The 26,226-nt window shown below is 47.2% G+C and overlaps 1 protein-coding gene across 3 annotated transcripts in view; it reads left to right on the forward strand.

Moving 5' to 3' along the window:
* The window catches only part of LOC138567085 (toll-like receptor 5), a 202,500-nt gene extending 181,285 nt beyond the window's left edge, over positions 1–21,215 (forward strand). For all 3 annotated transcript variants that reach the window (XM_069644946.1, XM_069644948.1, XM_069644947.1), the window contains one exon: positions 12,171–21,215. In XM_069644946.1, the coding sequence (XP_069501047.1) occupies positions 12,171–14,131 (1,961 nt within the window). In that variant the 3' untranslated portion in view covers positions 14,132–21,215. The remainder of the gene's footprint in view (positions 1–12,170) is intronic.
* Positions 21,216–26,226: the final 5,011 nt, after the last annotated feature.

Here is a 26,226-nt window from a genome sequence, read left to right on the forward strand (position 1 = left end):
ATTTCTTCGGGACCTCACCTCTGCTTCCTCACTTCTGGCTTGAAGTGAGGCATTTTTAATTTCCAATTTGCGTAGTTTCGCCGTGTGATCCTCCACCACGGAGGCTAATTCCTTCAGTGCTGATTCCTTGATAGTCACCCTTTCTGGCAGCGATCAAACATCCTGGCAGAGGAGCTGTAGGTTTATTCCCACTGCCTCGATTTTACCCTCCAAGGACATTTTCAGGTCCAGTATTGCAGCTAGTATCTTTGACTCCTGTGGGTCTTGTCGCGGTTCCCCCTCTTCTTCAGCTGTCACCCCCGACGCGGATATAGCTTCCCTGGCCTTCACCTGCATCGTGATGGAGCCCATAATCAAGCCCTTCTGTTTGTTCTTTGGCGGAGGCATCACTGCCTTAGTTGCGCAATTTCACGCATTTCCATTGCTATTCACTCTCCTTATGTCTCGTCCACGCCTTATATATTTGCCTCTCAGATCCCCCTGTGGTTCCTCGCTTCAACTGCATATCCGCAAGTTTCAATTACGGAGCAAACGCCTATGCCTTCGTCATCTGGGCCATCTTCCAACACCCAGTGCTTTTAATGCCAAGTTCCACTTATGTGACTACCATAGGGGGCGGAGCCTCGTGTGCATGTCCAGCAAGTTTAGTACCGCCTTTTCTATGCATCCCCCTTCCTCTCCAATGGTGACTACCGTGGACGCTTACTGCAGGGTACCCACTATTGTACGCCGCTGGCACACTGTCTGTTGCCTCAATTTAATGCCAGTGCAGCATTCCTGTCCCAACCACACTTGATTACTTGCCAGCAGCCCTGTTTTCAGTTCAACTTTCACCGCTTCATCTAGGGCAGCATTTGTGCCGGTCTTGCTCTCCCCTCTCTGTCAGCGGTTTGGCAAGCCTTGCATCATGCATCTGCTTTTCATGCTTGCATCCATCGGCTCTCCGCTTCCTCCTTCCTCTGTTGTCCTCTGTTATCCCTCACTGCCGCATCCCAGTTCTCCACCCTGCCAGGCGCCACTCTGCAGCACCACTCACCCGCAATCCGGGGCAGCCAGTTCCTCGATCCTCTGCCGTTCGGTCTCCGCCTCCTGAACTTGCCCGCACTGTGAGGGCTGCACAGCGGGCATTCGGTCTCCGCCTCCCAAACTTTATCAGCACTGTGGGGGGCTGCTCAGCTGTTAGCTCCGCTATAACTCTTCCCCGGGGACTCAATGGTACCATTGTCCCTCACAGCAGCTCCGCCGCAGGCTTCCACAGCAGTAGGGCCTCATCAGCGCACACACAACCCGCCATTTTGCACGTCTCTCTCCTACGATCTCGGTCGGCGGTGCCAGCTCCCTGGACAACATTCCTCTCCCAAACTTCACCAGTTCATTGTCACGGGCACCCTGCACCCATCCCAGTCTTCAGAACTGCACTCAGTTGTCTCATACTACAGTATCAGGATCTATTCACAGGATCTCTGCAGGAGCTGCAGCAAGACACCTCTGGACTGCATGGGTCCAGACCATGCACCCGTCCGGCCTTTTTAACCCCTTTCTTCCTGGGCTACAGATACCGTCCCTTGTTAAAAGAGGACAACAGGGTTATGTTGGGTCTCACACGGGAGGAGAGTCAGGTTACCAGACAGGACAAGGGCATGAATATTTTACAGCCGCATATTCTGGCGTAGTTTGGGCAGTGATAAGGGCATATTGTTGCAGAGTAGGGTGGGTATGCAGACGTGACAGTATGAGGTAGAATGTAAGACCTATGACAGTTCAGCAGTTTTGAGGTAGTTGTACTTAGGAGATTGAAGAAAGAAATGCAAGACCAAACGGAGTAGAGACAGAGCCTCCATGCCACAGTCTCCCAGAGTACAACAAGGTCATTATTAGCTTTCAGTCTATCCATAAACTGCAAATGCCAGAATTATCTGGTTCCATATGTATGTGCATTTTGCGTGATTTTGAGATGAGCTGCACTGGAGGGGTGAGATCACGCTTAATCCAACGTTTGCAGGTCTCAACTGCTCCTGAGCATTCAGGCCTTTTAATGGACATAGCCCCACTTCACACACATTATTTATTTGTGTTGTGTGTGGAGTGCTGCATGTCACCTTGCGGTTGCTTAAAGGTGTTTGTGGGCCCTCTGGGTGGCATCAGGATAGGGTTTGGGCCTCATAAGTATAATGGATGACCTCAGCCTCTCCAATATGAATAAGGCCTAAAAGCTGCAACCCCTCTCCTCTCCCTCTGACAACTCACTACATAACCTTCCAGCTCACACCCAAGGTATTCTCTGGATGTCATATGTCTGTCCTCCATCTTGTCTCCTCTGCTCTGTCACTTGACCCCTCCCCCTCTGACCACTCTCTCATTCACGTCAGCATCTATATTCCTTCACCACTCACCCATTTGCCTGCCTCGTCTATCACCAGATGTGAATTCAAGCCCAAGGTCCCCTATGTCGACCAAGTCAACATCTTGATCCAACCTCTCTCTCCTTCGCTTGCTCACTCCATTGAACTAGTCTTTACCAAATTCAACTCTGCACTGTCTTCAGTGGTCACTACCCTGCCGTCTCCTTCACCCCCTCCCACCTTTATCCTCAACCATAGATCTCCCCATCCAGCTGCCGAGGATAATGTTGCTTCACTGCTTACATCGCTGGCATACAGACTGATTCCCAACTCTTCTCACTGCTGACAAGCACTCTCTACTGCAACTGACCACAGTCAAATCCTCCTATTACACTTATCTTGTTTCCTCTCCCTGCTGCACCAACAAAACTATCCAGCAGCCTCCAGACTATGCTTTCCCCCAAACAAAACGTCAATTTCCTCTGCTCTCTCTGCCAATGACTTTGCCTGCAACTTCTCCACTAAAATCACCAAAATGCAGGACACATTCACCACCCTTATATTTTTCCCACGCCCTTCCTCACTCTCCCCTCCTCTCATCTTCCCTACACTCCACTCTTCATCTCACTTCTTCCACACCTCCCCTACTGACATTCTACACACCCTTCACTCTGCCAATCCATCTCGCACTCCATTTGACACGTTTGCACCACAAATTGTTAAGAAACTTGCAACTTTCCCTTCAGCTCACCTTCCTGCCTTATTCAACCGATTTATTTCACCTGGTGTTCTCAGTCTGTTAAAAAACAAGCACAGTCAAACATCTCTCAAAGAAAACAAGCCCTGATGCCAACGCCACCCCCCCCCCCCCCCATAGGCCTGTATCCTTGACTGCACAGTGAACTATCTCAAGGTGCACACACTTGCTGACCCTGTACAGTGTGGATTCTGGTCCAAACACTCCAGTGAGACAGCGCTCATCCATGTCACCAGCTCTCTTACCACTTTGCACTACTATCACTTCTTCTCCATTCTCATTCTTCTAGACCCTTTCACTGCCTTTGACACTGTGGATCATCTATCCCTCCTTCACATTCTTTCCTCCTTGGCTTCAAGGACACAGTACTTGACTGGGTATCCACCTACGTCTCTGGCCAATTCTTCTCCCTTCAACACCTTCTCTGCAACACACCTTCCTTGGGTGTTCCTCAAGGATCAGTCCAATGCCCACTCCTCATCATCCCTATACATCTCTGCCCCCATTCCTCCAACTCATTTCCTCCTTCGGCTTTAACAATCACCTCTTCGCTGACAATAATCAGATATTCTTCTCCTGCACCCTTGCAATCTCCGAATGCCTAACCGACATCTGCCACTGGATGGCTCGAAGCTGTCTCATACTAAACTCTACAAAGACACAGGTCATCTTTCTCCCTGCCTCCAATGCCAACCCCACTCTCCTCACTCCCAACTCTTTTCACTCTGACCTCATCACCCCGTGCCAATGGCTCACAATCTTTTTGTTCTCATTGGCAGTGACCTGAAATTCTACCAGTTCATCACGGCCACAAACACCAAAGCCAGACTCAACATCCAAAACATTAGAAAATATACCCGCACCTCACTCACCACTAAACTAAAAACCCTTATCTCTCCTCATGTGCTCAGCACATGGGAGGACTGCACAAACCTACTTCTTGGTCTACCCCACGACTCTTTTGCTACTCTCAACAAGGTCCCCACCTTTGTGACATGCACCCTTTGCAACCTCCACAGATCCTCCCCCACCGCTACCTGCGCTCACCTTCGCAATCTACAAATTCCTGGTACTCATCTACCAATCCATCCACGGTCTTGCTCCCCACTACCTCACTGAATTAATCTGACTGTATTGCCCCTCTCAAACTCTCCCCTCCTCAACTCTTCCCAGCCTACCAGGTCCCCGTCTTCTTCGCAGTGCTCCCCGGAATGTTCTCCCCCTGGCCATCAAAGCCACCTCTAGAAGCAGCCCGCCAACCCCCCAAACTCTCCTATCCAAACTAACCATCCAATCCACATTTCCTGCATTCTGCCTTCAACACTTCTCTTTGTAATTTGTAAATATGTAAACACTGGCCACATTCTCTCATTATCAAAAATACAGTGATGTCCTCCAGTCGCAGTGCCTGGTATATGTTTGTCTGTTTATCACTATACCATCCGGCATACATCATCCAATGCAACAATGCTCTTATGAAAAGGTATCGTACCCTAGAACTGTCTCTGCTCTCAGTTACTACCTGCTTTGTAAGCCTTTTCTGTTCAAAATGAAACGCAGCTTAATAGAAACAACTACAAATAAGTCATCCGAGATGGGTCAAAGGTCCATGTCTGGTCTGCTACGGGGCAAAAGCTAGACGTTGGTTCCCTTGCCTGCCTGCAAGGACTCTGACGACTTAACTCAAACGAAATAATATGAAAAGACCTATCAAACCAACATACATAGCATAACATGGCTCAGCAACTTAATATAACATTGAAGTGCATAGAAGAACAAACCTAACATAGGATAGCATTTCAAAGCAAGGCAGAGCGCAACATGCACAGCATAAGGTAACGTAGCAAACGCACATAGAACACAACCTGTCAAAGTGTGGCATACGAAAACAGCCTAATATAGCATAGCAAAACAGCAACACGCAGGTTTGTCTGTCCCAACAAAGACGTTAAAAGGCCACTGAGTCGGGGAAACACACTAGGGATGAGCCCAGCAGGACATGGGGATCTAAAATGAGGCTAGAAACTCCCATGCTCAACACCACACCCCCAGCCCCTCCCTCCCATACACACACACACTACCTCTGCTGCAGACTCTCAACTTCCATGTTCAAGACCTTCTCCTCTGCAGGTTGCTTAGCAGACTGATAATGGCACTGTAGTGTACAACTCTCCCTTTCTACTGCAGATGCTCGAGCGGATCCAGATGTTCTGATCTGCACCAGAAGGTGGAGGATACTAGGGCTGTAGCCAGGCTAGACTTTTGCAGCAGCTCCTAGAACACCTCAACCACATGCTTTAAGCGATCCAGATGAAAGCGGTCCTCCTAAAACTTACATCACACCAGCCATGTACGCCCTGCGCTGGCCACCCCTGGGAAAAAGAATCGACTTGCAATCCGTGGGCCTTACCCACAAAGCATTGCAAGGCGGCAAAGGACGTAGCTGCTCAAATCCAAGCACGACATCCCTTAAGATCTTCTACTGCGAAGAAAACGATTGCCTTCTACCAGCTTCCCGCCTATGGAACTTCCTGTCGAAGTGCAGCAAGAAGACACTTTTGTAAAATTCAGGAACAACTGAAAACACTCCTCTTAAAACACGCTTAGCCGCCTGAATGACTCGCCTTCTTGAAGGGGTTCCCACCGCTGTCAGTTTCTGCACAGCTGGAAAACTTGCATGCGATTAATGTTTGCTTTGCCCAACGGGCTCTCACCTGGCCTCTGCACTATCCTGCCGTGGTATACGTTCCTCGCCTCAAATGACCTCGCTCATGCCAGCACTTCAATACTCAATTGCTATGGGTTGCCCTTGCCCTATTTAGATAAGAAGTCTTCTGCACCCCCACTGCCCCTCATACCAATCCTCTAAATTAGGTTGTTTGTGTTTTCAAAACCCTCAAATGAACCTTGCGAGCTAGCATTGTCACCCATCTCATCCAAACCTTACTGTCATGTGAAATATCACGCAGACCTTCACCCCCACCTGGAATCATCACCTCCCATGAGTTCAGGATTTCCACTTTGAGGACCACCATCAATATATGTCCTCACCTTATACCAAAGCAGCCCTACCTGGACGTGCCTCCAAAACACACGTGTCTGCATTATCATTGCCAGCCCACACCGCCGGCATGTCTGCGGATCCGAGAGAACCTTTTGGATTGTCTTACCTGGTGGCCAGCAGGCCCGGTGCAGGATCTTCTTTTCACAGTCTCACGCCTCCAGTCTAGGGACATCATCTTGATAGATCTTGTTGGTCCTCCTCATCCCCACCTGGAATCATCGCCTCACAGGGACCTTTCGCCCTAAGTCGTCTTTCCAGGTCCAACCAGTCTCTCGTCTACTCTATCCTTTGTGTTCAAGATCGAATATGTCCAAGCGCGCTATGAGGTCCTTCAGGGACGGCCTTAAGGAAGGCCTACAGTGCACTGGTCCCATTCCTCTTCAGATCTCCACTCTTCAAAAAACACATCACCTTCGGCAGTTTCCTATATTCACCGTATATATGCTGTCCTCCGGGTAGTCAGTGACTCTCATATCTACAAATCACAGCCATCTGCCTTTGGACCATACATCTCCAATACATCACACTCCACCTAGGCATCAGTGCATACAAAGAAGTGGTTTCCTGCCAACCTGGATTCGGGGTGCAGGCGGATTCCCCAAACCATCTCCAACACATCACACTCCACCTAGGCATCAGTGTATACAAAGAAGTGGTTTCCTGCCAACCTGGAGTCGGGGTTCAGGCGATTCCCCAAACACGTATGGATACAGGCAGACATATTGCATGGCATCAACCAACACCCTCGCAAAAACTATCTGTAAGGATTCTTCTCGCTGTCACTTTGGCACGCGCTTGTGGAAAGGACTCGAGCAGAGTGTGTGCCAGCATCGCAGGCCTCTGATCTCATCCAAGATTTGCCCACCTCCCCTTCTTCGCCAGTCGGGGTGGAGCCCGTCTCAAAATTCCGAGGGCAGTGGAGGACAATTTTAAATAGTGGGCCACTGTCAGCTGTGCATTTGCTTTGTGCACTCTCACACGTAAGCTGGCTCTCTGTTCCCTTCCAACTGTCCAGAAAAAATGGAGGGGAAAAAAGCGAAGCATATGTGTCAGTGCTAAGTTACTTGTGATGGGAATCAAAGAGGGCGCCCTCTCGAGGTGATGTGAGCAAACCACAGGTCTCAACATAGCAAGCAAACCTATATCAGTATCTCAGCAGGAAATGGAAGTGTGGCCTGCAGGTTACACATAGATCTCTGCAGCAGGTGCATTAACCCATTGCACTGGCACTGGCGAACCTCTTCCCCTTCATCTCAGACCAGGAGGCCTAATGGATGTATTACACCTTACATAGATTCACCTTTTACCCCAATTCAGAGGATGTTGTGTCACAGAGAAATGCTAATCATTGGGTTGTGTGAGACATATGAAGCTGGACAGAGCAGGTAAGTCTTTTGATTCGTCATCAGGGTACATTTATATGGGTAGGGCAGGCCTCTAAACTGCATGTTTTATTGCTGCTGCCTGTTAATGATTTTTTAAACCCTGGGTTTAAACATCACTCTGCACTCTGCCCCGACACTCTTGTAGTGCCGCTTTCCCATTGCCCCCTCTTGCCCCCCCCACCGGCTGAGCACCATGGCAGAGTGATGCCTTCAGCATTCCTAAATTTAGCTAGGTGCTTAAGCCCTCCCAAGCCAGTGGCTGGTTCTTCCACTGTCTCCAATCCTCCTGCCTATATGCCGAATGCTGAAGGTAAGTTAATATTTCTCGAAGTCTGGGAGATTCATGCCCCCACATGCCACAGGCAATTGGAAGTTATGCAGGGTAATGTCAGTTGGGTCCCCCATCTCTCTCTTCAGCCTCCAGAGGGTGCCTACCAGGAGCGCCAGCGGGATCATCGATACTGCATAATTCACATACGTGGCAAGCACCATCTTTATAGAGTTTATCTTGCCCTATGGAGACAGGCCAATCGCAATCCACCTGACAAGCAGTTAGTTATCTCACGTCCTCCAGCTACACCTTCAAGTTGACTCCCCAAATACTGGACATGCCTGCCTGCAACCACATTCCTAGGTATTTTATATTATTTTCTGGGGCCCCATTTAAAGGCAGGTCCATCCAATTGCTGTTTGTTTCATTTGGGGGTGGGGGGAATGGGGGGCGTAGGCAAGACCTCACATTTTATCCAGCTCATTTTGTACCCTGAGAGCTTTCCAAAGTCTCTGACAATGGCCAACAGAGCCCTTATCAAGGCCGTCAAGTTCTTCATTACAAGCACCAGGCCAACAGCATAGAACCACAGCTTTTGCAATGTTTCATTCCCTGCCACACCTTCTATGGGATTTGTGGAGCTGATTGCAATCAGTAAGGGTTCCATTGCCAGAACAAATAGAAGAGGTGTCTATTTCCCCTCTCCAGAGTGAATGATGAGCTCAGAAAGCCGTTGGTCAGAACTGAGGCATTCGGTTATGTGTACAACTGCTTCACAAGATCTATATATCTGGGGCCAATTCTGAACTAGAAGAAACTGCCCCGTTCAATCCTATCGTAGGCCAACTCCACATTGAGCTAGAAGATAGCCACAGTCTCGGGGCAGGCCCTCCCCCTTTGGGTTATTCATATTGTCTGTAGCAGCCTTCCCATATTGTCTCTGATATGCCCTTTTTTTAAAAGCTGAATTGATCCAACCCTTTAAGCTTGGGCAGGATCTTATCCAAATGTTTTGTCAGAACCTTCGCCAGTATCTTACACATCTTGACCAGCTAATCGGTCTATAACTTCTACAAGCAGTGGGCTCCTTGTCCTTCTTGAGAAGCAGGTTTACAGTGCTGTGCTGGACAGATAGAGGAAGACACCGACTTGCGAGAGAACCTTCATGCATCACCTGCACGAGATCCAGCCCCGGACCCTCCAACATTTTATAGAACGCTACTGGAAATGCAAGAAGAGAAGGGCATCTTACCTGGATTCAAAGCTGGTATGGCCGGTTGGATCTCCTCTCTGCTGATCTCCTCACCTAGCATGGGAAAGTCCTCCTCACAGGTTCAGGTCATCCATTAACCCATTCAGGACACATAGCTCGGTAGACGCCTCTTTCCGGACATGCGATGAATAGAACTACCTGATCTCCTCAGTGATTGCCTCTTGACTATCAACCATCACTCCATCTCGGTGAACGGATAGCACAGGGGCAACACGGTGGTCTTGGAAGCATAACCACGCAGAGCAACAGACGTTCGAATACCGGATCCTGTTTAGAAACTGAAAACTCAGGTACGGTATTAGGCACGTAATGAAAAAACTATTTAAAATAAAATAAATCTCTCCACTGAATTGTCGTAATTGCTCAGTCATTCTCCATGCACTTCAGTCTGGGAGTGAAAAACCTCCTGATTCTTTCCCCTTGCCCAAAATAAGGCAAAGTCCACATGATCTGATAACAATGTGTTCAGCTTGAACCTTTTCTTTTCCAGTGCCCTTTTGGCTTTGGCCGGCCAAAGCCACCTACATTTAAGCTGTGCCCCTAGTAAATAACAATGAGACGCACTGGTTCTGTTCTGAGAATGGGATTTTTTGCCATTGCTAGCCGACATTTTTGTAGGAGCTTTGTTGATGTCACATCTGTTGCTTTCCTTGCTCAGCATTCTGCTTTGAACGAGGAAAGTTGGTAAAGAAGCCGAAAAAGGTTGCAGCCGAGATATTGCGCGAATCATCATGATGACATCATTGTGTGTAACGTGCCATCCTGATGACATCATTGTGTAAATAGCTTCACACCCTCATGGAATAATTCATTGCAAGGTTGCATATCTACTTGATCTGGATATTTGGATATTTTACTTTCGGTACAGTAACCTTAGCATCACTTGAATTCCTGATAATGCTAAGGATTTTTTAGTAATATACAGGCTGGCCCCTCTGCTAGGAAGGTAACCTTCCTCACATATAAAGTGCTTGACATGTTATGTCGGTTATTTCCGTGCATAGCGGAAATGCTGCTTTAACGCGGCTTCAAGGTGCTGTGGAAGGAGAGAGCAAGAGAGGGGGGTAGCAACTAAAGCTCACACCAGCACTTAGAGGCCTCCGGCAAACAAAGCTGTTTAGGGACCTGGCCTTATAAATTGGTTTGCAGGTGGCACAATAGAGAGGGATGTGGTGAGTGCCTGGCTGTAACACCAATTTAAAAAAAACCTTTATTGGAACATCATACATCAAATGCAGCACAATCATGTCTGTAACACCCATATGTCACCCATGTGCAGCATCTCCCATCCACAGTCGCACATGACCTCTCCCACTAAACATTCTCCCCCCTGTGTTATACATTTATCCATCCTGGAGGACCTTCTGGCATCCCTTGGATAGCCCGCTTCTTCTGGACCTTCATTCAATGGGCTTGTGCCATAAATATCAGTGGTGGCAATTCTACATCATTTATTAGTAGTAAATAAATGTGAAGGTTCTGTTAGAAGAAAGTACAATTAAGATAGTATTGTTTTATGTATAGTTGTTTTATATATTAAACAATACAAATGTAATTAAACATTAGCAACCTTGGTGGGGCAGCTAGCCAATCAGGGAGCTCGGAATAGAGCTTAATCCTTTGGTATAACCCTGCATTCCGGGCTCCCCGATGGCTCTGCGCCCCTTTGCCCTGGCCTACCTTGCTCCCTCCCACCTCTCCTATACCACTTTTAGCACCCGCGAGTAACATACACGGGTGCTAAAGGGGAAGTAAAACATTTTAAAAAAGGAACAACGTACCCTTTTTCCATCCTGCGATGCGTGTCGCGAACAGGAGTCCGTCTTCAGTGTTGATTCTGAATCAACATCAACACTGAAGGCGGACTCCTGTTCTTGCGTTGCTCTGGAACTTGGGCGGCAGGCCGACAGGGTCGACCACCGCCTCGGGGGCATAACGTCTCAGTACAGACTGAGTGCCACATCATAGCTCTCAACCATTTGTGTCGCAAAGGCGGGTGAAATCACCCGATTTTATTTTTGGCGGGTGAGACGCCCATTGGAATGAATGGGTGTCCAGGAGGCTTAGCGGGTGAGTCAGCCCTTTAAAAGGCGGGTGACACATACATGCCAACCCTCCCGATTTAGGCGGGAGACTCCCGATTTTCTAGTGAAAAATACTGCTATTTTTCACGTTCTCCCGCCTAAAATAATTATTTCCCCAATGCATTTCTATGGCGAAATTGTTGTCTCCCGATTTCGCTGTAGAAATCTCCCTCTCAGCTGCTTCGGAATGTTGGCATGTATGGTGACACCCGCCAGAAGCGTGTGAGTTGAGAGCTATGGCCACATTCACAGTAGTGCTCCTCACAAAGAGCATTTCCCCTTTGAAAAATTAAATGACTACATTATGTTTGGTTATGTTGCGTTACTGGTATTTATACTGATCTGAAAGAGAGGGGGTGGGTTTAGATAATGGGGAGCTCGGGGAAAATGGAAGCTAGATAGCTTTGATGTTCTTTTGGGGAGTGGCAAACCGGAAGTACCCTTTGCTCGACATGCACTTGTTTTTCTGGGTGTTTTTAGCATAGAGGCATACGCATCAAGGGGGAAGGCTCGTGTGCCTGTGGTTCTAGGATGCATAATTGGTCAGGAATGTGCTATGCAAGTTGACTGTAGACATGTGGTGTTCTGTTTTTCGATGTATGTTAAGAGGAATATTAAATAGTTGTGTGCAGGTTGCTTAGTTGGTCTGTGTATATAAAGTGTGCTTGAGCATAGATGTTGAGAATGTTAGTTTGAGAAGTTTAGTTGAGGGCCTGGTTGGTACTTTAGGTTGTCTGTCTGATGATGTGATAGTGGTGATGTCTCTGTAGTGGTACCCCTTGGGTTTAGTGCTTGCAAGGAGAGGTTTTGAGGTATCCTGGGCTGGGCTGGTATCTCTGGCCAAGATCAATGTGCAGTGACTGGTTTTCCAGGCAGCAATATATTGATCACTGTGATGAACAATCATGCTGTGAATCACAAATTGGCTGGTGAGCCATATCAGTTTTGGAAGTAATGACAATTGTGTTAATATTTGTTTTCACTTTTTTTTTAGATACCATGCATTGGTGGATCATCTTTCTTGCCATGGGCTCTGCCCTTGCCATCCCCCGCAGCTGTGATCTTGTGCGTGTGAGGACTACAATGGTGGCCAATTGCCAGGCGCAGGATCACTTGGTCGTACCAGAGATAATGCCTTCCACTGAGGTACTCCTGTTGTCATTCAACCGCATCTCCAAAGTTACAGAGTTCTCCTTCCCCTCAGTCTGCAGCATCCAGAAGCTAGCCCTGGGAATGCAGCTTACAATGGCTCTCGATGTGGGTGACCGCGCTTTTAGCAGAGTGAGCAACATAACCTTCCTTGATCTGGGTGGAAACCGAAATCTAATGCTCCATGACAATGCATTTTCCGGCCTGAGCAAGCTGGAGGTCCTCCTGCTTGACGTCAATGGCTTGGGTGATACTGTGCTGCAGAAGGGCTACTTCCGAGACCTTCTGTCACTCAAGAAGCTGGATCTCACTGGTAATGCGATTCAAAGGGTAAGGCCCGATGCTAGCTTCCACTTCTTGAGGATGCTACAATTCATACATCTGAAACTCAACAAGATAGATGCTATATGTGGAGATGACCTACAGAACCTCAGAGGCCTCAACATCTCATTACTGGACCTCTCCTCCAACAGGCTCTCTTACAGGGAACTGAGAAAGAACCAAACAGAGTGCCCCAACCCCTTCTACAACATCAGTATTGACACCTTGGACATCTCCTCCAACCCTTGGAATGTGGAAGGTGCTGAGAACTTCTTTATGACCATCTCTGGAACCCAAGTGCGTCATGTGCAGATGCAACATTCTGGAGGCATAGGAAGCTCTTTTGGGTTTAAAAACATACGCGATGTCAGCGCGGCCACCTTCTCTGGGCTAAACGAGAGCAATGTTGTGTCCTTGGATCTCTCCAAAGGCTTTATCTCAGGGTTGTCACCCCGTGTCTTCTCTGCACTTGACCAGCTCGAGTCACTCAACCTGGCCTTGAACAAGATCAATAGGCTGAGCAAGGAGGCTTTTACTGGGCTCCGTAGCCTCCAGATGCTGAACTTATCAAACAACTTGCTGGGAGAAATCTACAGTGACAGCTTTGAGGGCCTTCAGTCCTCACCACTCACGTACCTAGACTTGAAATCCAATCACATTGGCGCCATTCAGCACAATGCTTTTAACAATTTGATCTCCTTGCAAGCCCTTGACCTGCGTGATAACTCCCTGACTGCCATCCCTTCTGCACAGCTCCCTGGACTGAAACATGTGTTTTTGGGAGAAAATCGGATACGAGACACCTACGGCATTCGTTCATTCTCTGGTGGTGCCACTCTCATCGACTTGGCCTACAACCGCCTGCAGGACCTTGGAGAGTTCTGGCAAATCTTGGCAATCCCTTCGCTGCAGTACCTCCTCTTGTCTCACAACTGGATCTCGAGATGCTCCTCTCGTCCGCAGGGTTTGACCCCTGGAGATAACAACCTCCTCCTACTGGATCTGTCTGACAACTCCTTGGGTGCAGTTTGGAGGTCAGGGTCTTGCGTGAACATCTTTCACAATTTGAGAAAACTGATGTCCCTTAACCTAGCCCAAAATCGTTTATCTACTTTGCCAGAAGACTTGTTCCTAGGACTCTCGTCGCTACAAAAGCTGGATCTCTCCAGAAACATGCTGACCTTCCTTCATGAGCAGCTCCTCCAAGGTCTGACTTCTCTGAAGACGTTGAGGTTGAATGAAAACAGTTTTGCCACCCTTTCACCGGCTGCATGGAGCCAACTCCCATCACTGAGATTCCTGGACCTAAAGGATACCACCTTCATCTGTCACTGTGGCCTGCTGGATTTGGCAACCTGGCTGAAGACAACCAACGTGACATTGATCATCCCCAAGGAAGAGGTCACCTGCCTGCTCCCTCCTTCATCGCTTTGGGGCCTCCCGCTCCTTGCATACACTGAGACGGCTTGCCCCAGGAATGAATGAGGGGCCATCTCCTCAGTTGAAAGCTTGGTGGGCAGAACTCTCTGCTTTGCATAGTAATCCTGCCAGAAGCTTATAGCCACGAAACCAGATGCCTGATTGGACGGACATAGTGCCCCTACTCTCAGAGCCAAAGAATGCAGGATGTAATCACGGGATATTTCACAGACCCTTGTCTGCGAGAACTACATAATGCCAAATAAGAGTCAATAATTGGCGAATTTGGTCAAACATCGTATACCCTCAAGTTCTGTTTGTACTAAGAATAACCCCAGTGCCACAACACACTGTCTTTTTGAGCAACAGCCATGCTCCATGGAAAGGGGAAGCTAGAAGCACCCGGCTTTAGGATGAGATCTTCGCTGACCTTCCCTGACAGCAGAGCATATGCATTTGCTGGTGCTCAGGCCTGACTTGGAGTACTTTCAAGGTTGTGCATGTTTAGCCACATTTCTGTGTAGCAGCTTACATGCACCCAGAGTCCCTAGGGTGCAGCCAGGATAAAATGCCCATACAAAAAATGCCACCTGAAGGATTTAGCTCAGTTTGCTCCACATTTTAACAAAGCACCACATGCTGAATTCCTCCGGTTCACACTGACAACCACCCCCGAAATGACCCTGCCTATCATTCACATCTCTTTGCATGGGCAAACATTGATGGCAATCACTTCACAATGCTATCTACGAGCAAACATGTTCTGGCATTAACTCCCACTTCCATCCACTAGGCAAGAAATGCTGCCATCACTTTGCATAAACCCACAGTGGACAAGGCAGTCTACCCTCCCATCAAAGTTGTCACACTATCATACATGAGCACATGTACTCTTCTGTTGCTACACCAGACTTTCATCCACAGGGCAACATAATGTTCCCTTACTTCAAACCGCATCTCACCAACTTCCAACCACATCTCACCAACCAACAAACTCTGCCTTTCCTACACATCTCCCACCACAAGCCAATATTTACATATAGAGATGTATTGGGCACTAGGTTTAGACTCAACTTGCACTGCACTTGAGGTTTGCTTGGTTGGAAGGGGTCAGTTTGAGCTGTGAGTTTACGGTACATGAGGTGTTGCCCAGACCTCATGTTAGGATCTGGACGTGTTTTGGCCCGGATACCTTGCGCTTGAGAAAAGGAATGAACTCTTTGTTTGCAGTGAGTTTGTGCATTTTATCATCATGGTTTTTGTGGTCAGCCGACACGTGTTTTGACACCTCAGGGTCTTTATCAATGCTAGGTAGTGGATATTGTCTGCCTGTAGGCGTTGTGCCCCGACAGAGTAACGCCAGCATACTTGTCATTGGTTCACACCTCCATCTCTCAACATACCCTCCCATTCATTCACTGCTGAATCCAGCCAACCCACCCCCCTGTTTCGTTGAACCTACAGACTTCCGCCAGCATGCCCTCTCATTCATTCACGTTGCCCTCCACCGGCTTGCATAACCTCCTATCCATCATACCTGCAGCCACTATACCTACCATTTCTTCACATCTACACCCACCAGCCAACACACACTAACATTCTTTCAACTATGCATTCATAATAAAACATTTCCAGTTCACCTCTACGTTCCCAGGCAATATATCATTTCTTCAAACCTGCAGCCATCATGCACCCTAATCTCTTAATATGTTAGTCCCTTGCCACCCTACCTTACCATTGCTTCACACCTCCAACCACCACCAACATATCTTGAAGTATAACTTTCTTGGCATCTCCATCCAGCAGCCAATGTATCCCTCAATTCTTTCACCACTGCACAGAACACACATACCCATCCTTTAACACTCAACCACCAACATTCTCAAAAACATTCAGCGACCATCCAGCATACTGTGCTACCTGTCCACCAGTCCCAATGGTTTACATGCCATATAGTATGTACATTTTGAGAAACTGGGGTGTTTGCCTGATTTTTATATTGTAACTTCTCTCCTGTGAACTTCTTTCTTTGGAGTAATGTCAGTGTCTCGACCCTCGACCTTGGGGAGGAAAATGTTTCGGTCCAGAGCGAGTCTTCCTCAGGTTTCCTAAGAGTATACGATGCCCGCTTTCTGTGTTTCCCTCGTGCATAAGACAGAAGACAGGCTGGACACACAGCAAAGAATCCTTGGCCTGTGGTGGCACCCTTTGAACTGCCTTTACTCTCTCCTCTGTCCTTTGCTTTTCTTTCATTGGCTTTGAGACCTGTCCCTATCTGTTTGATGGAGGCCAGCGCTGACCTTGAAGCGGGGGATGAACCAAATGAAACCTTTCCGTCACCATGTTTTGCATCATCTTGGGCGAAGAGGGGTAGCTATGTGTACTCTGTTATAGGTAGCAATCATAAAGAGACAGCACAATGTCTGGCGAGAAACTGATTGGGCAATACACAAAAAACAGAAAGCTGACACGAGACATCAAAGAGCCTGTGCAGGACCCCTCCTCCCCCACGGTCCACTGTTGTGCAGCTTTCACCAGAAATGTATTCCTTGCAGGTTATTTTCCAAATCCAACTTTGAGGAGAAGCTCTGAAGATGAAGCCAGCACCACTGAACTGCTGCTCAATATGAAGAAGGTTCCAGCAGCGTGACCCAGACATATAGCCACATGTATATAACATGTCCGGCTCTGGCCCTCCAAAAGCACTCCTTCAATGTTTTTCTTTTTTATTTAAGTATGCCTGGTTTTCCCCAAAACCTTTATACTACTTAGCAATTTATAAACACAACATATTACAAATGCATATTAATATTTCACCATACACATTAGACATTACAAAAATAATATTTCACCATACACTGTTAAAAGGACCAATTTCATTTTTTTTAAACACCACAATTTACCATTTTAAATATCTACTTATTTAATATATGTTTCCACACAGAGTAAGCAGCACCAGAAATAACCCTGGACTCTGCACAATAAAGTGTAGACCAAAACTGCCCCCCCCCACATCATCCTCTATTCTTGTCACCATAGAGCCGTGGTGGATGTTATGTTGGTTACGTAATTCCGTGCATTGAGTGAGGAGATGTCTGATGTACTATATACTCCTGGTACAGATGCTACACAACCTATTTTCAACCGTGATTTTCCCCCAAACCCCCGGTAATAACATAGGAAGGGAGTAAATTGTACCTTACCAGCATAAGGAATCGGCGAAAGCCATGGTATACCGTGTATGTTAAGTACGCCATGGATTGTTTGAATGGAAAGGATTGGCTAGAGTATTCCATCAAAGTGGTTTTGCCTTGTAGATAGTCAATGGCTCTAACCCTATCCCAGGCATTTTGTTTATCAACCGATCTTTTGTAAGCCACTGTCATAGAGTCGAAGTCTTTCAATTTCCAACCTATGGATTTCTGGAATGCACTGTACATATTTGTTAACGCACCAACTGCATAAGTTGTCCTTGCATTTGTTTTCCTTCTGCCATAGACTGTAGCTCAATATTGTGGCCCATCCTGTCTTCTAACATTTTCAGGCAAAACATGTATCTCTTGGTCTTAGCAAGAGTGGATAGAGAAATCAACACAAGTTCCATCTGTATCGTCTCCACCGGGAAGGACTTTGGAAAGCTGAGGCAGCGACGCCACAATTTCCCTTCCAGCTCTGATAGCTAATCAGCAAATGTATCCGTACATGTCTCTATGGCATAAAGCATTTACAGATACAATGCCTTGTATGCTACCAGCATGCCCTCCATTGAGTAGCCAGCTTTCTTGCAAACAAACGCTTTAATAGCGCCAAGTCTCCATATTGCTCTAGGGGCCATATACAGTTGCGCCATTTTGTCTTGATTCGCTGAGTTGATGCAAGCATCACCCCTAAATACACATAGTTGCTAACTTCTGTGACTTCATCATTACCAATCCTCCAAATAAAATTTCGACTGACTGACATTATCTTGGTCTTTTGTAAATTGATCTTAAGGTTATTAACCCTCAAATAGTCCTTGAGTGCCGACAGACTACACTGCAAGCCTATCCATTTCTATTCAACAAGACAATGTCGTCAGCATATGAGAGCCAAGGGATATGCATGTCCTCAAGCTTGGTAGAAAATTGTTATAATTTGGTATCACTGCATCCATATCCACCATGTACATATTTAATAACAAAGGGGCCTCAGACAGCCGTCATATAGCATGTTATCATATAGCATGTCCAGTTGTGGCCCTCTGAAAGCGTGCCTTCTATATCATCTCTGTATCGCATGCGCTTTTATTACCTGTGACATTGCGGTATAATCTGTGAGCCTAAGTAACCCCCCGAAGCTGTGTCTATAATCAAGGTCAATCCAATTGAAGTTATTTTGTCCGCAATAGATTCTAAAGGGGAATCCACCCGCAAAGAGATTCCTGGGTATATGGTTTTGTCCTTTTCCTGAAATCATTCATAGGCTGTGCAGAGTCCTCCACCTTCACCCTCCTTCCAGCTTCTGAATGAATGACTCCGGTACCAATCTATGTATGTATGACTGCCTTCATGCAATAAAGTCCTATTTTCAAACACAGATCCATGTTGCCTTTCATCATCTCAGGGTATGCCTTGCTGTACTATGCCTCCATCATCAAACCACAAGACACCATGCTGTAAATCAAATGTCTGCATAGAGAAATTGGAAATCTTGCTCTGTAAATAGGCCTGATGATCCCTGATCACTACACCTAACTGAGCTACCAATGGATTCATTTCCCACCATGTAGTACAATTTCTGTAAATCTGTTGTGGTTGTTTCGTAGAGCGCACTATTCACCATAGAGTGGCTTTTTGGCACTGTATGAAAAGGGTGAACTATTGCCAGTGCATGAGTGGGATTATGGATGAGTCTTCGATTTCTTTCTGAAAATAATGTAATCCGAGGTATTTCTGATGTCTCTGGGTAATGAGTTCCCAAGTTTGGGGGCCAGAACTGAAAAGCAGCGGCCTCCAAACTTAGAGAGTTGGAACCTCAGTACCCGCAACAGCATAGAATACAGAGAGCAAAGCAATGGCCTCTGTGAGGGGTCAGGTCCCGTTATAGACCTCGTATGCCCCAGAACAGGGGGTGATTGCTATTTGCAGCCGGGGGCTCCCACTAGGGTGAAAATCGTTTTAAAGTATTTTCTTATGGGGATGAACTCTGCGCATAGTGTGCGTGTCTTGTCAAAAAAGAAATGGCCACCACCATGGAAAATAAAAAAGGGACTAAGTTCCATTTCTGTTACTAAGGCAGTAATGTGGATTGCAAGGAAGCACAGCAGTTGGGAGGAGGAAGTCCCAAGGCCAGGAGGAAAGTCAGTAAGGGGGTGGAGGTGGGGGGCGAGGGGGATAGGATGCCGTGGGATGGGCAGAAGGGTTTGGGAAGGATAGTGCGCTGAGGGGGAGAAAGCCGTGACACCAGCGGAGGCGATTGGCTGGGTCAGAGAACGCAGGTGGTCACTGTCAGATTCCACCCGTGTTCCAGCCACCAGTTTGGCTAAGCACAATGCCCGCAGATGCGAGTTTTAGTTATTTTACATCAATGACTTACTGGGTCATTACGAGTTTGCCAGTATTCTGGCGGTAAATCCGCCAGAATGCCGGCAAAAGGAATCACTGATGCCACCACTTGGTCAGACGATATTAACGCTGGAGGGATTACCTTAGCGGTAATTACACCTGATTATAAGTGGCATTTTTCTGGTGTAAATCCTCATTTTTGCCAGTATTACTGAGCAGGTATTACCGGATGGTAATAACAGCGATTTTTGGAGGTAAAGGGGAGAAGTCGGGCCTGATTCTGACATTGCCGGTAACCTGGCGGTAGATATCTCCAAAATCAACGGTATTATCATTCAGTAATACCAGCGGCCGTAACACCGGCAAACTTGTAGTTTGGCAGTGCTGTAAAAATGGAGGTAACAGTATTACCTCCACTTTTTTCCTGCACTGCCAAACTCATAATGACCTAATCATTTCTGGTACATGTCACAAGAATATAGTTCCTGCTTGTCAAGATATGCTCTTCCAAAGTAATGTCAGTGATAAAAGAGTGATATTGGGTTTGTACATTGGTGTTCTTCATAGGGACAGAAAGAAAGTGCTACAGCCAAGCACAAAATGGCTGCCCCATTTACAGGGCCGGTGCTAAGAACTTGAACGCCGTCAGTGAAGTGACCTTTTGCTTATGAAGCAAATATGCCACATTTTCTGTTTGTAGGGATTTTTCTGTGGGGCCCTGGGCACCCGCCTTGCAGTACCAACAGTCCATGCCATTACAATACGTCCATTGTGTTTGCTGTTCTTGTAAAAATGGGCCTTCCCACTATAGGCCTCCAGGGAAAGTTTCTTCCTTCTGCTATGTCCTTAGGAGGATCCAACTCTAGAATTGCATTTACTTTTCCTGGATCCTCCTTGATGCCATTTTCTGAGAATATATGTCCAAATAATTTCAAACTCTTTTTGTTTACCTCACATTTAGAACTGATCAGTGTTAATCCATTTTCTTGAAGAATTTTACATACTTGTTCTAATGCCTCATCGTGTTGATTTATTCTGTATACCAATATGTCATCACTATAATTAAATGCATTGTTTACCAGTGCTGTGAAAATCAGGGTCCTATGGTGACTACTGAGGGAGTGGAATGTGAAATAACAAGGAACGCTTCGTTTTTTAGAAGACTATTTCATGATGATGATTATGAAAATGCAGATGAAGACATGGTTAAAATGTCTGAGGATACAACTTTTCCTTTTTTTGACGATTTCATGGATTCTGATACTTGTTTAGAACATCCTTTGTTAGTAGAATCTCATGGTCATGTATATCCTGAAGTACAGGATATAGCTTTAAGGAATCGTCCTTGTAGGGTGAGTCGACGACCGACCTGTTTAATTGAGCAGATGTAATGTAAGCCTGCTTTTTTGTAAGTACAAATTTACTTGTTATAATATGGGGATGAAACAAGATGCTAAGTATGGGGTGGTTGTTGTGTATTATTGTTAGTAATATTTCTGCATTTGCGCTATTTAGAATTATAGAGTATGTAAAGGAATGGTGTCAGGAAATTCTACAATGATGGAGGACACTGAAGGTTTGGCTTGGATAAAGACATGGTTGACTTATACATGGCTCCTGAGTATTTTGTAATAATATGACAAATCTATAACAGCTATCACACCAACCCAACTCAGCAGGGGCATCTAGGGCTCGCTCACCAAGAGGGACTCCAACTAGCGGAGTCTGTTCGGGATGCGTGAGCTACAGCACAGTTTGGGGGCAACTGCACTGGCTCGGATAGAGCTGGACGAGAAGATCACCAAGGAGGAGGGTGTACAGCAGGAAGGCATTTGTACATAGTTTGCAGAATTGAAACTCTACTCTCGGCGCCATGCAGTCATTATTAGATAAAGAACGCAGGTTGTGGTCCAACCCCCATTGCAGCAGCACTCTACTTCATGTGTCCTAAAATAACTATTTTCTTTTTCAGCTGGTCTGGAGGGGTGGGGGTCATTATGTGGTCCCTCCCTGACCATGTGCCTGCAGTAGTGGGTAAAGGTACACCTGGGCTACACTTAGACAGCCACACAGGGTGTTCAAAAAGCTAGAATGAACACTAAAAGTGTGCAGGGATAGACCCAGCTGGAAACTGTCCCAGAGAAATCTGGCTATGTCAGGGGAACCACAGTTCAGAGGAAGCAGGTTGTTCTTGCTGCACTGAGCTATGTAGGTTCGCCAGTTCCTGTCATAGGAATGGAGGGCCTGTACAGCGAGAGAGAAGCAAAAAGACCCTAGTGCTTGAGGCCCTCCCTCCCAATGGCCAGGCTGCCCATTTCCAGTTGTTGATCAGCATTGAGTCTTCCGCCAAGATGGAGGGATCAGCAGAAGAGGGGATGCTGCAAGAACAAGGAGGCGGGGAGCCAAGTCCTCTGAACCCAGAAAGAGATTACCAAGAGAATTTAGGCCTGGCTGAGCCTCATCCCCCTCAAATCTAGAGGATCAAAGGGATGGGGGAAACACGTAAAGATACTTAAGTGGCTAAGAGATAGCAAGTGCATCGACTGCCCAGTATCCAACCTCTGGGGCAAAAGACAGGCAGTTTGCATCAGGAAGGCAAACATGTCTGTCTCTGACATGACACAATGGAGGGTGATTATATTAAATGCTTCCAGTGTGATTGACATCTCTTGAGAGGATGAAAAGTTCCTGCTGCGTAAATCGGACAGTGTGTTGTGGGTCTCCCTAATATGCGAGACACCCAGTGACAACAAGTTCTTTTCTGTCCATGAACTCAGTCTGAGTAATATAGAGGCCAGGCAAAGGCATCACATCCCCCTGTCGGTTCAGATATGAAACTGTGGTCACATGGTCTCTAAGTATAATCCATGGCTGTGATCTGATCTGAAAGGCATAACCCACCAGCACTCCCTGGACAGCTTCCAATTCCCTCCAGTTGAGTATTGGAGAGTCTCCCTGGGGGGGTAAGGCCTCTGCGTAGTTATAGTCCGCAAGAAAGTACTGAATCCCTGAGCGCCGGAATCAGTGATAATGACAGCCAGCAAAGGGAGATCGAGGAGAAACCTGTCGCTAAAATAAGGCTGCTACCACTGGAGCCCAAAGAAGAATACTTTCATGAGATGGACGCAGAGCAAGAGAGAGAATCAAGAGAGCCAGGATGCCTCCATGGCCTATTCTCTGAAGAACAAGAAACACCAGAGGTAGCAACATAGGCAGTCTATTCCGTGGGAGAAGAATACAGGAAGTTTCATCTTCGTGTGACCATAGAAGGTAGACAAGCTCTTGCATTGGTAGACTCCGAAAGCCAATGTATTTCCAATTCAGCTGATCTAATCACCAGGGAAGAATTAGCTCCCAAGGCCCTCTCCAGGATATGTTGACCTCTACGCCCAGGCTCCGGTGTGGATTGATGTCATGGGGAGACACCTAAAGATATCCACAGTAGTAATGCCAGGCCTACCTGAGTGTTGATTGGCACCGACTTCCCCCTATGTAAACAGTGCCTCAAGTTCATTAATCCAAGTCTTACAGAGTACAAATAAAATTCCCTAATGCCAGTGGAAGAGACTTAGGGGCCACAACAAGAAACTTGGAGGAGGAGGAGGGGGTTTATTGGGAAGGGTGGAGGTATGTGACCGGGATGTGACCCTATCAAAAGAAGGGACAAACCTACTCCCTAATCCCACCAAGAGTGCTTGAACATGGCCAATGATATTGGTGCCACTGTCCCTGATACAATAACTATCAGCCTCTGTCCTGGCCAGGTCTCTTTCTACTTCTTCAGAACCACAATTCCCAGAATCCACCCGGGTGTACCCAGGAAAACCCAGACCAGAACCAGGGGAATGGAATCAGGACCAGAAATTGAAGTGGTGGGAATTTTCCCTGCCCGAAAGGGACGAGACGCCCAACACCCGACCCACCAAACTCAAGACAGACCACATGGTCAATGGTGAACAACAGAAAATGGAATGAGAGTGAGAAAAGACTAGAAGAGAGCAGGGTAGACACAGATATCCTCATCAAACCCAGTTGGAAACAAAGCCCACCAGCATACGTGGAGAACCACAATGAAAAAGAGCAGCCAGAGCACATGACACCCCGCACACAACTGGAGATTAAAAAGGGGGTGGGGCTTGAAGTCTTCATAAAGACCTACAGAGGAAGTCCCAACCCCCAGGGCAATAGCTCAGTCAGAGATTGGCCATGGGGAGCATGTGACATGGAGAATGAACGGAAGCCGGGAGGAACTCGACAACAGGGTATGCTGGGCTTTAAAATGGCAGTGTGTGCAGAAGAGGGTGAAAGGTGTTTGTGAGGTCAGGAGCACATGAGATGGGCCAAGAGACACGCAAGGAGGGTGTACCAGGTGGAGAAGGAGGTGGAGGAGGCATTTGGAGTATAGAAAGAGATAGAGTAAGGTGTGGAGCCTGAGAGCATGGTACCAATTGGGATGTGTGTGTGAGTAAATGTGAGACTGAACTGAAAGCTGAGCGCAGAAAGTGGGGGAGTTCAGAATAGAAAAAAGAAACAAAATTCATGACTGAGACTGTCTTGCGCCCTTAAGCCCATGGGTAATAGGATGCGCGGTACAAATACAAAAGTAAAGTAAATTCTGTGGGTGTGTGAGAGAGAGAGAGAGAGAGAGAGAAAGAGAGAGGGAAGTTAGAGGAAGGAGGGTACGAAGTGTAGAGGCAGCTGTAGTGGTGGGAGCAAGGAGTGTTGGAGAGAAGCCTGGAGGGATTTGGTGGGTGGACACAGGAGAGAGGAGATAGAGAGGAGATAGAGAGAGAAAGAGAGCTAGAAAGAGAGAGAGAGAGAGAGAGAGTGTGTGTGTGTGTGTGTGCGTGCGTGCGTGCGTGCGTGCGTGCGTGTGTGTGTGTGTGTGAAGAACCTATTTGCAAGGAATGAGACAGAACAATCAGGGCACATAGGAAGCTCCTGAGGGAGAGAGTTAAAGGAGTCCACAGTCTTTAGGAACGCCTCTAGGGGAACAGATACATCCAGAAAGTAGGGATTGCCTGGCTGTAGTATACACAGATTGAAGAAGTATTGGGTGGAATAGGGAAGCCTCAGCAAGGAAGGTGAGAGCCCACTTGAGGTTGAGGTAAGCATCAGGGACCACCCCTTGTCTGTGAATCCCAATTGATTTGAATTGGAAAAAAAAGAGTTGCTTTTTTTTTAATTAAAATTTGAAAATTGGTATTTGTTGTGCGATCTTTGAAACAAAGTGTCACAGCCCCTAAACCTTGCACTGTGTCGTTTATTTGCATATGAGGGCCCCAGAATGTTTGTTCTACTTGTGGAGCTCATGGACCTTTTTCTCTACATCGCTCCAAAGAGCCTGGGAATAGCAAATGGAGAGGCAACCCCGGTTGTTGTTTTGAGAGTGCTTTGCCTACCAGTCTTGGGTGTGGATCTGCCTCCTAGCCACCACTGATGTTACCATGGTGAGAGAGGCAGCACCGACCACAACATATGTCAGATATATCAAAATTTGCTTGGTGATGCATGAAGGCTAGCAGAGAGAAACATTAGCACCCGGGGGGGGGGGGACGCAGTCAATCAGGTTCCGTGAGCTGAAACCTATAATCTCAACCCACAGGCTTCCTCCCCCGCCGCGGGCCTCCATCTTCACTAACTTGGGCTGCCGGGCCGTTACCCCCATTCCAGCCCTTGAAACAGGGTGTTATCGCCACCTTGTTGCCCTTCCTTGATGCAAGAATAAAGTTCTTGAAGGCCATCAGCAGAGATTGGGCTATGTAGGAAGAGTGGGTAGAGGTCTAGAGTGATAGCTAAGTGCCGGCATATGACTTGTGTAAAGTAGAATCCACTTTTTGGGCAATGCGGTCACGAACAATGGCTTCCTTTGAAGAAATCCAGGGGCAACCTGTCTGGCTGGATAGCAAAGAGTTAACCTCTAGGGAAGTAGGCATGGACTGTTCCTATTGTCTGAGAAGATAGAGCTTTCTCTAAAAGTAGGAATGGAGATTAATGGTCTGCCTCTTTTGATTCGTGAAGGACTTTGTCCTTGATATCAGTGATGAGAGGAAGACCCATTTTAGGGCCTTCTTGAACTGTCACACCATTGGCTTAGAGGTGGGATTGTGGGTTTCATCGCCAGACAACTGCCTTCTGGCTGCCACCTTTTCCAAAAACACTTTAATCGCAGAGTCCTGATCAGTGTGCTTCCCTCTTGGGTCACCCTTGAATTCATCCCCTGACTGGGAAAGAAGAAGAGGAAGATGAGGAGGAAGAAGAACGGGAAGAAGGTGATGAAGAAGAGTATTTGCTCCTGTGCACCCTGGCCATGTCCCTGAGAGGAACAGACCTCTGATCTTCCCATCTGGTCTCTCTAACTAGGGCATCCAACTTCTTAAAGAACCTGTGCTTTTTCTTTCTGAAGGCATGAGAAGACCTAGGAGAGCTGGAAGAGGTAGGCTCTGCCACCACCGCAGGCCATGAGAGTATCCACGTAATGTCTCAGGGGTGGGTCAAATGAGGTGAGGGGAGCCAGAGGACTGACCCTGCCAATGCATGTCTGTTCGTGCATTTGTGCAGGTGCACCATCCTGTCATGCCAGCATCAGGTCTTCCCAAGCTGGCCCTGCCGGGAGTT

This window comes from Ambystoma mexicanum, chromosome 2p, assembly GCF_040938575.1.
Source record: "Ambystoma mexicanum isolate Mex_15411 chromosome 2p, UKY_AmexF1_1, whole genome shotgun sequence".
Lineage (NCBI taxonomy): Eukaryota > Metazoa > Chordata > Amphibia > Caudata > Ambystomatidae > Ambystoma > Ambystoma mexicanum.